Source organism: Piliocolobus tephrosceles, chromosome 20 (assembly GCF_002776525.5).
Source record: "Piliocolobus tephrosceles isolate RC106 chromosome 20, ASM277652v3, whole genome shotgun sequence".
NCBI lineage: Eukaryota > Metazoa > Chordata > Mammalia > Primates > Cercopithecidae > Piliocolobus > Piliocolobus tephrosceles.
The window spans coordinates 13,515,285-13,527,567 of record NC_045453.1 but is presented as its reverse complement, the minus strand read 5'-3'; the positions used below and the strand labels follow the sequence as shown (position 1 = coordinate 13,527,567).

The 12,283-nt window shown below is 57.4% G+C and overlaps 1 protein-coding gene across 1 annotated transcript; it reads left to right on the top strand.

Moving 5' to 3' along the window:
• The first annotated feature begins 4,942 nt into the window (after positions 1–4,942).
• Positions 4,943–8,315, top strand: MAFB (MAF bZIP transcription factor B). Its single transcript, XM_023227915.1, has one exon. The coding sequence runs from the start codon at positions 5,328–5,330 to the stop codon at positions 6,297–6,299; it is 972 nt and encodes a 323-aa protein (XP_023083683.1). The 5' UTR covers positions 4,943–5,327; the 3' UTR covers positions 6,300–8,315.
• Positions 8,316–12,283: the final 3,968 nt, after the last annotated feature.

Genomic DNA, 12,283 nt, shown 5'->3' with positions numbered 1-12,283 from the left:
CCTATCTCTCTAATATAGAGATAATAATAGTTGCTGCTTCACGGAGTTGTGAGAGTTGAGTGAAAAGGTGAATGATGGAGGCTGACATGGGCGGATCATCTGAGGTCAGGAGTTGGAGACCAGCCTGGCCAACATGGTGAAACCCTGTCTCTACTAAAAATACAAAAATTAGCTGAATGTGGTGGTGGGTGCCTGTAATCTCAGCTACTTGGGAGGCTGGGGCAGGAGAATCGATTGAACCCAGGAGGTGGAGGTTGCAGTGAGCCGAGATTACGCCACTGTACTCCAGGCTCCAGCCTGAGCAACAGAGCGAGACTCCGTCTCAAAAAATAAAACAAAGCAAGCAAACAAACAATAACAACGAAACAAAAAGGTGAATGAGAAAAGGCTTTGCAACTCCCTATACAAATGAGAGTGACTGTTATCAAATATCCTATCTGTGTTGGAGGCAATACTGCCCAGTGGTTATCTAATGCAGCCTTGTCCAACAGAAATAGAATGTGAGCCACATATGTAATTTAAAATTATTTATTGGTCACATTAAAACACAGTAAAAAAAAACAAAACAAAACAGTGAAATAGTTTTAATAACACTTTCCTACCCCTAAGTGTGTGTGTGTGTGTGTGCTCGTGTGCACATTTGTGCATGTATTGGGGAGTAGTCCCTGGTCCCCAGGGGAGACAGCCAGAATCTTCACAGTCAGTGTAACTCTGGCTCCCTACTGGGACCCTCTGAATCTTTTGGTTGCCTAAAGACTACCAGGACCCAGAAACCCAAGAATACCTTTTTAGAAGCACTGGGTTGGAATCTGACAGCGGTTGTATGGGGCAAGGGAAAGTGGAAGTGACAGCTGCCTTTGTAAAGAGGAAAAGGAAGACAAAAACAAAAATCCCCCAGAAAACCCTCCTGTCTCTTTTTGGGTCCCCTAGACTTTGGGCGGATCCCACGGAATGGGAGCAACAGAATACTTTTCCACTGAGCCTCACGAAAGGTAGCAGAGACCTGAGGGCTCCTTGGAAAAGACAGGTGACACTACATCTGGGTGATGCAAAGGCAGAAGTCAGGCTCCTGAGGCGGGCGCGAGGTGGGGGTCCCCTGATTCGGGACCCTCCCTGGCAGAACTTGCCTCTGAGGCCCTTGAGACCACTGGCCTCTGCTTAGCGACTCTGCATAGTAGGATCCGGAGCCCACCGAGTTTGAAGCTGGAAGTTTCCCGCTCCTTCATCCCGCGTGCTGCTGCGCCTCTCCACCAACACACGCGCGCGCAAACAAAACGCACGAACACACCCCTCCCGCACGTCTCCAACAGCACCCATGCGTGCACAGGTGCACAGAGACGCCTTCTCGCTCACCAACCCCCTGCAACCCTCAGGGAAATAACGCTGAAGGTGAGCGGCGCACCTTCGGGCTGAATGCGGATGCCAGGAGTGCCGCTCTGGTTTGCAGGCGCACAGGAGGGCACGCCGCCGGGCCTCTCTGGAGTTATTTCCTTGGCTGAGTGGGGGCCAGCGAGGGCAGCGCGGCGAACCTCACACCTGGCGACTGACTGTGGGCTCCAAGCTCCCTTAGGGATTAACCTCTTCCCCTACTCCTACCCCGAATGCTCCAAGGCTCTGCAGCGGCTCGGACCCTGCAGAGCTTCCTCCATTACCATTTGTAACTAAAGAATTCCGAGGCGGTGCGTCCCGGAGGCATAGCCTCTGGCCCAATCTGCGGTAGGTAGACAGGAGGTCGCTCTTGGGTAAGCACCTTAAATGGGAGTTTTGGCCCCTAGTGACAACAAGCTGTTCACTAGAGGGGCTGTGGCTGCCGCAAAATCGCCGACTTTCCTTCAGTGTGCCTTGGGACTCCGCGCACCGCTCGCGTGGCTCCTAGCCTCCCTTTACTTCTCCTCCTCGGCTCTTCACTTCTTCCACCATCCCTTTTCTTTTTTTCTTTCAGCGTGTCGGACTCCCAGTCAATGGGTATACAGTAGTAACCCCTCACCCTCCTCACCTCGACCCTGCCTACGTTTTAGGGATAGGGTGAAGACTCCGGGTACTGCTGTGTACCCACGACGGGGAGCCCGGCACGCTGATCCAGAGACCCCAGAGATGAGAAGCGGCATCCCGCGACGGCAGTCGGGATTTGGAGGCCATAGGGCCTGGGGCTCCAAGACCCTGCTGATCAGTGCAGCAGTAACCGCGGTGGGGGAGGCCGGGCCACGAAGTGGGGTCAGCTTCGCAGCAGCGGCCTTAACTCCTCGGCCACCTGCGTGTCTCCATCATTCACCCACAGCCTGGCAGGGGTAGGGCTGTTTCCAACATTTTTTGGTGGGGTAGGTTGGCGGGCGTGCAGAGGAGGGAGTGGCTAAGCTGGGAGAGGGGCAGAGAAACGGATTTGGGTGGGGAAGTGAGCCTGGGGATGGACAGAGATACCTCAGTCAAAGCCCAGGCGAAGGGAGTGACCACAACAGAGACAGAGACCCAGGGACAAAGAGGAGCGCGCTTGCCCAAAGCCCGAGTCCAAGAGACCCTGAGATGGAGGCAGGCCGCGCACAGGAGAACAGGAGTTTCGGAACCGCAGACCTGGGGCCTCAGGAATCCCCAGGGCCTCAATGGGCCACGCGAGTCCTCGACAGCGAGTGTCAGGCAGAGTCGACGGACGTACGGGCGGGGGTGGAGTGGGTCACAGCTTGGCCTGTTCGCCTTGGTGCCCGCACAGAAGTCCACAGTGTCAGAAACACTCTGGGAGTCACAGGTCTCTTAGGACCCTGAGGGAGGGTGCTACCAGCTCTAGTCCAGTCTGGACCATGAGAGTCCGGCGTGCTTGTCCCGCCCTGGCCACCTGAGTCCGGAGCCATACATAGTCTGCACAGATCCGAGACACCCGATCCCGAGTGGTTTGGAAACGTTCTCCACTGAGCCATGGTCCGAGTGTGCTCACACCGCGTTCAAACAAGACGAGGACATTTACAAGGTGCGAGTCCCCAACCCCCAGCTTCTGGCAGGGGCTGCGCAGCGGCACCGCCCAGGCTCTCTCTCGAGGCGGCCGACTCATTTCTGCCGAGAGGACGCTTCTCGAAGAGGGTTGTAGACGCGCTCTTCCAGCATTTAAGTTGCCACCCTACAAGACTGAGTTCAAGTTTTAGTTAAAATACACTCATTTTATTAAAAATAGGCGACCCAATACCACGCCGTACCCCAGCCTCTCCGAGGGCGCAAGAGAATAGAGAGTTTTTAGATTAATGGGAGGCAAATATTTTACCTTCTAACATTTAAAAATCATCTAGGCGCGTCTGCACTGGTGTGGCTCACGCGACCCCTACGCGCGGGGTCAGTCGGGCTGGTCCAGCGCAGACAGCGGCCGGGACTCACTCACCCAGTGCGCGCCTCTCCTGCCTCTCGCTGCGCGCGCCCAAAGCTGTAAAGCAGAAGGCGACGCGGGAGGCGGGTCGGGTCTCCGGGTCCAGCGAATTCGCGATCTATCTGGTTTTGGCGCCTGAGCCGAGGTCTCAGGAAGAACCCGTTAATTCTAGCCATCCTGGATCTGGATAGGGAGGGTTTGCGGCTCCCAAGCCTGGTTTGGATGCCTAGTGCGGTGCGCTTCGGTCTCCCCGTCTGCCCTCCGGGGAGGTTTCTCACCCGGTAGCTCTGGGCTGTTTCACTGTGGCGTTTCCACTTTTGGCTACTGGCCCTACTCCGCCCGGGACCTTCTGGCGCGGGGAGCAGCCGATGGGCACCCTTGAACGCTGGGGCACGGAATTTCAACAGGGGCGACCAGCGCGGAGCTCGCTGCTCTAGGCTCGCGGCTGAGTACGAAGACGGGACCCGAGGACCCGTACGTGGCTCGAAGGGAACCTGTTCTGGGCGCCGCTGCACACACAGTATGCGTTCCGGGCTGGCTTGGGTTGGGCCAGGTATGGGAGACCTGGCTGGGTCCGAGGCGCCGTCCAAGCCTTCCGGTAGTGGGCCGGGCGGTCGCGACGCCTTTGCGCACAGTGGCCACTTGGGGTCGCACTTTATGCCTGTTTGAGCCTCTCCGCGGCGGGCTGACGCCGGGATCTGCTTAATCGTTACAGAACGTTCAAACAAAAACAGGGCCGGCTCCCCAGCAGTGGAGAGCCATTCCGAGCACTGTCCCGGGCCGGCCTCGGCCCCGAGGCTCCGGGCGCTCAGGATTCCGTGCGTGCGGCGGGGGAAAGGAATTCAGAGCCTTTGGGCTGCTTCTTTTCCCGTCGCCTTCACTGTGAACATTGTGGGGTGGGGTGAGAGCGGGGAGCGGCGGGGCCAATGGAGTCGAATCTCAGGGCTCTGCCACTGCACCCGTCAGGAGGGGCACGGCCCTCGCTTGGCCTGAGAAAGGTCCCCTGAGGTTAAGAGTTGGGTCTGAACACAACTCTCGGAGCCTCGAGCCCGCCCTCGCCAACACACAAATACGCGCAGATCTCCAGAAACAGGAACGCACGGCACACACGGCCTGAAGCCGCGAGGACACACAGAGCGTCGCCCACTGGGCGGGGGCCGCTTGGGAACAAAGGGCCCAGGAGGCGTTGTCCCGGCACTCATTCTGAGCCTCCTTGGGGGTGACATGGGATGGGGGTGGGGTGCAAAGGGAACTGAGGGAGGAGAGCGCGCGAGGAGGGGAAAGCGGCTGCTTGCCCTAGAGGTGGGGCGCGCACTCCGGGCGAGCGTGCGGGGGCCGGGACCTGCAGGGTGGAGGGGTGGGCCCAGGGTGGCCGTCCCACTCCTTTCCAGCGCTCCGCCAGGCCTCCGCGGCTCCCGGGCTGCTCGGGCCGCCAGTCAGCTGACGCGGGGGGCGGGGGAGCTGTCAGGCACGCCCCGCCCTGCGCCGCTGGGCCGCTGAGGCCGTGCAGCCATTGGCCCGCGCACCGGGCCGCCCGGGTCCCCGCACCCCAGTGACATCAGGAGGCGATAAAAGGCTGCGGCGCCGCCGGATCCAGCACAGCTGCACCGCCGAGCTGCGAGCGGCTGCGAGCGAGAGAGCGTAAGAGCAACAGAGCTAGAGAGCGAGCAACGGGCACTCGCCCCACGCCTCCCCTCAGCCCCACCGCGCGCTCCGCTTGCCTCTCCACCCCGCCCGACTCTACCCGGCCCGTTCCCGGCGCGGGCACAGCCCAGAGCTCTGGGGCGGTGCAGGCAGCCTCGGGACTCTCCGGCGCGCCGCCGCGTCCCCAGACAAAGGCTTGGCCGGCGGCCCCGGCCCGCTGTGCCCTCGCTCCCCGCCTTCCCGGCTCGCCGCTCTTCGCCCCCGCGCTTGGCTCGGCGCGCTCCGGCCGGCCGCAAAGTTTCCCGGGCTGCAGCGGCAGCTGCGCCTCGCGTCAGCGATGGCCGCGGAGCTGAGCATGGGGCCAGAGCTGCCCACCAGCCCGCTGGCCATGGAGTATGTCAACGACTTCGACCTGCTCAAGTTCGACGTGAAGAAGGAGCCCCTGGGGCGCGCGGAGCGTCCGGGCAGGCCCTGCACGCGCCTGCAGCCGGCCGGCTCAGTGTCCTCCACACCGCTCAGCACTCCGTGTAGCTCCGTGCCCTCGTCGCCCAGCTTCAGCCCGACCGAACAGAAGACACACCTCGAGGATCTGTACTGGATGGCGAGCAACTACCAGCAGATGAACCCCGAGGCGCTCAATCTGACGCCCGAGGACGCGGTGGAAGCGCTCATCGGCTCGCACCCAGTGCCACAGCCGCTGCAAAGCTTCGACAGCTTTCGCGGCGCTCACCACCACCACCATCACCACCACCCTCACCCGCACCACGCGTACCCGGGCGCTGGCGTGGCCCACGACGAGCTGGGCCCGCACGCTCACCCGCACCATCACCATCATCACCAAGCGTCACCACCGCCGTCCAGCGCCGCTAGCCCGGCGCAACAGCTGCCCACTAGCCACCCCGGGCCCGGGCCGCACGCGACGGCCTCGGCGACGGCGGCGGGCGGTAACGGCAGCGTGGAGGACCGCTTCTCCGACGATCAGCTCGTGTCCATGTCCGTGCGCGAGCTGAACCGCCACCTGCGGGGCTTCACCAAGGACGAGGTGATCCGCCTGAAGCAGAAGCGGCGGACCCTGAAGAACCGGGGCTACGCCCAGTCTTGCAGGTATAAACGCGTCCAGCAGAAGCACCACCTGGAGAATGAGAAGACGCAGCTCATTCAGCAGGTGGAGCAGCTTAAGCAGGAGGTGTCCCGGCTGGCCCGCGAGAGAGACGCCTACAAGGTCAAGTGCGAGAAACTCGCCAACTCCGGCTTCAGGGAGGCGGGCTCCACCAGCGACAGCCCCTCCTCTCCCGAGTTCTTTCTGTGAGTCGTGGCCGGTCCCGGCCCCCGCCCTTGCCCCGGCCCGGACTCCCTGTCCCATGTCCCCAGTCCCAGATTACCCTGGACCCTGCCCCTGCCGCGGCCCCAACCTTGACCTGTTTGACTTGAGCGAGAGGGAGGAAGGGCGCGCGGGCCGCGGGCGACGGGCGAGCGCGCGGGCGGGCAGGGGACCTTGGCTAAGGCGAGAATAGCGCACGCCAGCGCCGCCTCCTAGACTCGAGCAGAGCCGGAGAGAGAGAGACGAGAGGGTGGGAGGTCCCGGAGTAACTTCTCTTCAGGCTGGAGGGCGGCGAGGCATAGTCCCGTGAAGTCACCAAGGCCATCTGGAGACTCCTGGCTTTCTGAACTTTGTGCGTTAAGCCGGGACCGCTGCTTTGCGGCCCGGAGCTTAGTCCGCGCCAGGAAGAGAGCAACGAGGAGAGGAGAGGGACTCTGGCGTCCCGGCAGGCGAGAGGCGAGGCTGAGCGAAAGAAGGAAGGACAGACGGACCTGTCTGTCAGAGTTCGGAGAACACTGGCTCTCAGCCCTGAGACACGGGCCTCAGTTAGGACGTTCGGCGCCCAAATCTCATCAGTTTTATTGCCTGCTCGATTATATAGAAAAATACAAAAATCTGCATTAAAAATATTAATCCTGCATGCTGGACATGTATGGTAATAATTTCTATTTTGTACCATTTTCTTGTTTAACTTTAGCATGTTGTTGATCATGGATCATACTCCCCTTGTTTCTTTGGGTGAGAAGGGATCGCAGTTTGGAAACTCCGGCGGCTGCGTGCGGGGTTTCAGTCCCAGCTGTAGGCTTGTAAATACCCGCCCCGCCAAACCGCATAGAGAACATGGCAGCAAGCTGAGGGTCTTTGTTTGGGTTTATGATTATGGTATTTTTGTTTGTAAGTTAAAAAGAAAAAAAAAAAGAAAAAGTTCCAGGCATTTTGCATCAGAAAACAACTTTGTCTTGGGGCACACTTGGAAGTTGCCTGTTTTCTTTCCTTCCCTTATCCCCATTTGGTCCTCTTTTTTCTCTCCCGCTTTAGTTTTCAACCTTGCTGGCGTTGAGAGAGAGAACCGAGAGGTCCCAGCTCCCGAGTACTAGTGCAGGGCAGGGCAGGGAAGCTGCCAAGCTCCGCACCTCAAAGAAGTGTACTGGACTCCAGCCTTGTCTTTATGGTCAAAATGACACCCTTAATAAGAAAGGAAAGGAAAGGAAAACAGATCGTCCCCTCTGCTTTTTATTGTAACCAGAATCACCCTGAGGTCCCTTCTGAACCCTCTGGGCCTGCGCTAATTGTAGGAGCCACAGCGCTCTTAGGGTGAGAGGCTTAGCCATCCCTGACCCTGGCAGTGCACTGGTAAGCAGACATTGCACTGAACCAACTGCCACGCTCAGAATGTACCAGAAACCCAAACATTGGCAAGTAATTTTGCAACTTTCAAGTGCGTTCTTGAGACCAGTGCATTGTGTTTCTTTCCCTGCTTTTGAAATAGTAGGAAGAGTTCTTGGTGGTGTCTCCCCTCCCCCTGCAATTCCTCAGTTGTATAGTAGTTAGGGAAGACATGGGTGTTTTTCTTTATTATTACTTTTTTTTTTCTGCAGGTCAGTAAAAGGATTTAAGTTGCACTGACAAAAATACCAAAATAAAAGTGTATTTTTAAGTTCCCATTTGAAATTGCTGGCGCTGCTGGCCGGATGCATTTTTGAGTTTGTATTAGTTGATAAATTAACAGTAATAACAAGATTGTATGAACCGCATGGTGCTTGCAGTTTTAAATATTGTGGATATTTGTCCTGCATCAGAAACGAGCTTTGGTTTTTACAGATTCAACTGTGTTGAAATCAAACCTGCCGCAACAGAAATTGTTTTTATTTCGTGTAAAATAAGGGATCAATTTCAAACCCTGCTTATGATATGAAAATATTAAAACCTAGTCTATTGTAGTTTTATTCAGACTGGTTTCTGTTTTTTGGTTATTAAAATGGTTTCCTATTTTGCTTATTAAAACCATGGAAATGATGTTTATTTAGAGGACTCTGCGTTCGCATGATTTTGACTTTCTTCTCTTGCTTCCTCAAGAGTCACACCAACTTTGGGGTACTCTTACCCCGTGGCCAGTGGAGTAGCAAACCAAGCCCTAGTAAATCCCTTCCTTGAGTGTGTGAGTGTGTGTGTACATGAACCTCAAATGTGTTTTCTGCTTCCCACCCTAGGTACAGACCTCGGTCAAGAGAGCTGGTTTGTGAGCTGAGAGGGCGCAGGTCCAAACAGCCTTGAGTCCCTGGATATGGGGCACACCCCACTTTTTCAGTGCTTTCAGGCTTGGCCACCAGAACTGACTTGCTAGTCTGTCTGCTCTGATATAGTGATTGATGGAGACTAGGAAGCCAGGAGCTGCCACCTTGATGACGAAGCTGGGTCTTTTTGGCGCTCTGGCCCAGCTGACCCGGGGCCCTTGCCCTCCTGCCTGGGGTGCAAGTCTCCTTTCTCCTACCCAGCGCATCTCTCTGGGAGCAACTGGAGCTGCCCAGAGCCAGATGCCTTCTCTGAATGGGGCCTGTCTCTCTCCCCCCAAAGCTAATGGAAGCAGGTACAACCCAGTACTAGATCTTGGGGTGCAATATCCCCCAGGCAGGAAGCCCTTCTGTGTGGACTTGTGTTTTTGAGGGTAGTATGCCTTGGGGTGCACTGGCGCTCAGGCATGGATTCCGCAGCTCCGCAGATGGGCACTGTGTGGCTGAGTCTGAATTTTAGTGGCTTCTCGAATTGGTGTTGGAGGGGTTTGGGTCATTACTCTAGCGCAGCAGCTTCAGCTGCATCCTGGAGATCCCCGACTGGGAGGTGGCCCTAGAACCTTTCCTTTTCTGTATTCTTGGAAGAGTGGAGCCCACCTAGGTCACTCCCAGCCCCTCCCAGCCTCCTTGGAGTCCTGTCTATAACTCAGGGTTGGCCTCTGGGACACGGAGTAGGATTTCCAACCCCTGTAGAGTTTTTGTGATCCTTTGGCATGGCAAGCTCCGAGGGGCTCTGGTATCCTCAGACTCATTATCTGCAGTCCAGGAGGCTTAACCTTTAGTCCCTGGGGTTCTCTGGCTCATGGAGTTTCAGAACCCTAATGGAGAAGTATAGGAGACCCAAGAAGTGGAGCCCCAACTGGGAATCTGAGTTGGGAGAAGGAAGGGGAGAGTGAAACTAACAGGAAATTTTGGCCTGGATCCCTGGAAGCCTGGAAGTAGTGAAGGCTGAGGTCTAGAGAAGAGGAAGGGGACCTAAAAATTAAGGATACAGATAACATGAACATTTATGTACATTTATATAGTGTGTTGGTGTTGGTCAATAGGAGAGAAGCTTGGGATTCTAGCTCAAATTTAATTCAAAGGTCCAGTTGATTTTCATGGCGGGAAGATGGAAGATGTGTCTGCTGGGGAAGGCTTTGGCTGTGATCTGGGAGGAGGAGGCAGCTGAGCCTGGCTCTGTGGTACCTTTGCCCCCATGTGCATGAATGAAGGAGCAAGGGGCTTTGATTAGTTGGGTAACTTCATACGCACATGCTCCTGCACAGAACGTCTTCACGTGTACACGTGTATCCTCTTTGCGGTGAAAGAGGCTTCGCTCAGGTGGGGTGCCAGAGGAAACCCCACGGCATGGTTCCAGAGACCAAAAAGATCACGAACGCCTGGCTGGTGGAGACCCTAAATCCGGTGGCCTGACTCCCATTGGAATCGTACCAAGCGGACTGGCATTCTCCATCCTTAGTCTCTGAGCTGGGGAGGGTTGCAAACTCCAGAGTGTTGGCTTTTCTTCCCCAGAGCACAGAAGCACAGACATTGACCCAGTGACCAATACCATCAGCATTGCATCCAGAAGACAAAGTGGTTCAAGCCGGGTTGGAGTGACCAGCTGCCTCTCGGAGAATCTGACAATCCCAGAACACAGTCTTAGTGACACACTGACACACAGATACACAGACACATACATCCTGCACACATTGATGTCCACATTGATACCCATATTGATGGTGCGGGGACTGACACTGAGTCACTGTCAGTCCCCGCATCAACCCACCAAGTGAGCACTAACCGGCCGGGGGCACAAGCGGGCGAGAGTCTGGCGGAGCCGGCAGCTGCTTGGAGGAGGCCCGGGCTTCCGGAGCCTTCAGGGCGGACTCTCACATCAGGCAAGCCCCGGCTATGTCTCCGCTTGTAGCCTGCTGGCCCGACCCGCCGTGATGTCCCAGAGCCCACAAGCCCAGGAAAAGCGAACTGAGTCCCAAGGCCCTCTGGCACGTCCCACCCTAGCGGCACCCCGCCACGGTCATCCTCCTTTTACGTTCCCACCGCTCCCCGCGGCTCTCCGGCTCCTCGCAATCCTTGACATCCCCGGGGGAAAATCCTCCCAGCGCCGGGAGTCTTCTGAGCCAGCATCAGTCCCACGTAGACAGGCTGGCGCCTGCACCCGGAGACGCACTCAGAGACAGGCACGCTCAGACACCCGGACGCACGCACGGGGCACACGCAGGGCCCGGACTAGGGCTTCCCTCCGGACCGCGCCCCTGGTTGGAGCGGCTGCAGTGCAGTCCGGCGCGAATCCCGCCTCTTGCGACCCCGGATCGCCGGGGGTGTGCGGGAGGCTGTGCCGGCTGGATCCGCCGCCGCCGCTTTCGGCAAGGCGGGTCGAGGAAGGCGTTCAGCTGGGCTTGCCGGGAGCCTCGGGTCCTAGCGCGCGGGGACGGGTGGGAGCCTGGGCACCCATTCCCTTGCCTCCTGGCATCCTTTTTCTTTCTTTGACATTTCCTATTCTTTTAGCCCTTCCTTCGTAACCTCTTTCATTTCAGAAAACTTTCTCCTTTTGTTTTGATTTCTCTTCTGCTTTTTATTTCCGCACTGCCTGGCGGGGAAGGGCTGCCGAGCAGGGTCCCGAGGTGGCTGGAATAGTGTGGGGCATGGGGGAATGAGAGTCTGGAGTCCCCCGAGCCACCGCGCAGCACTAGGACCAGGGCCCGCTGCTCCAGGCTCTCGTCTTGACCGCTCCAACTATCCCGCTGTTCCCTTCCAGGTTCCCCCGGTGGCGAGGTTCGCTGGGGATCGGAGCCCCACTGGCGGGGAAACCGGCACCAGTCGGCTCTCGGGGAAGGGATCTCCGGGGAAGCTGAGCCTGGGCCCTGGACCCAGATCCTTCTTTCAGTGAACCAGGCAGGCTTCCCTCAGTCCCGGGTCTCTGGGCATTTCTGTGGCAGGACAACGCTCCTGCCTGTCAGAGGGCACTCGACTCCTACCCACTGCTTCAGCCTGTGCCCGCCCAGAGGCCTCTTGGACCCACACTGCAATGGGAGCTGCCAGGAACCAGGCCAGATCCACCAGGCTGGTCACTTGGCTTTCTCTGTGACCTAGAGTTGCAGCTTCTGCCACACCAGGCAAACCCCCTACTCTCCTGCTCTCCCATCCCCACTCCCCAAGCTCTTCCTCTCTGGGCTTCTGGAGACGGTGGGTTTAGAGTTTCTGGTCATTCCCTTGCAGGCTTTCAGGTGCAAAATCTGCACTCCAGGCCCTTCTGTTTTCAGAAAGGAAAAACTCTGAACTGGCTTCTTGCGTAACCCTTCCCTCTGCAGCCTGCAGTCTGCTGGCCTGGCCTCTCATCCCAGAGATAGTTGTGTTTGGATTTGTTATGTAAGGAAGGGAAGATTAGAGGTTTGCTCTGCTCCTCCTCCCCCCAACAAAATAAAAGTCCTCAAATGGCACATCCAGTAGGCAGCATGGTTTCCAGCAGCCCTCCTAAAAGAAGTGGATCTGGTTGGTAGAGCTATTCTGTGCTGTTGCCTAGCCCAGTACACTCAGAAGACAATCCAGCTGCAGGAAAGGGACAGTTCTGTGTCCAGCGTGTACCTGGTCCATGGAAGTAGCCCAATGGGCTTCCCAGGCTGGGCTTTCTTGGCCTAGAAGCCTAGCCTTATTTTGGTGAAGACGGCAGCTACTACT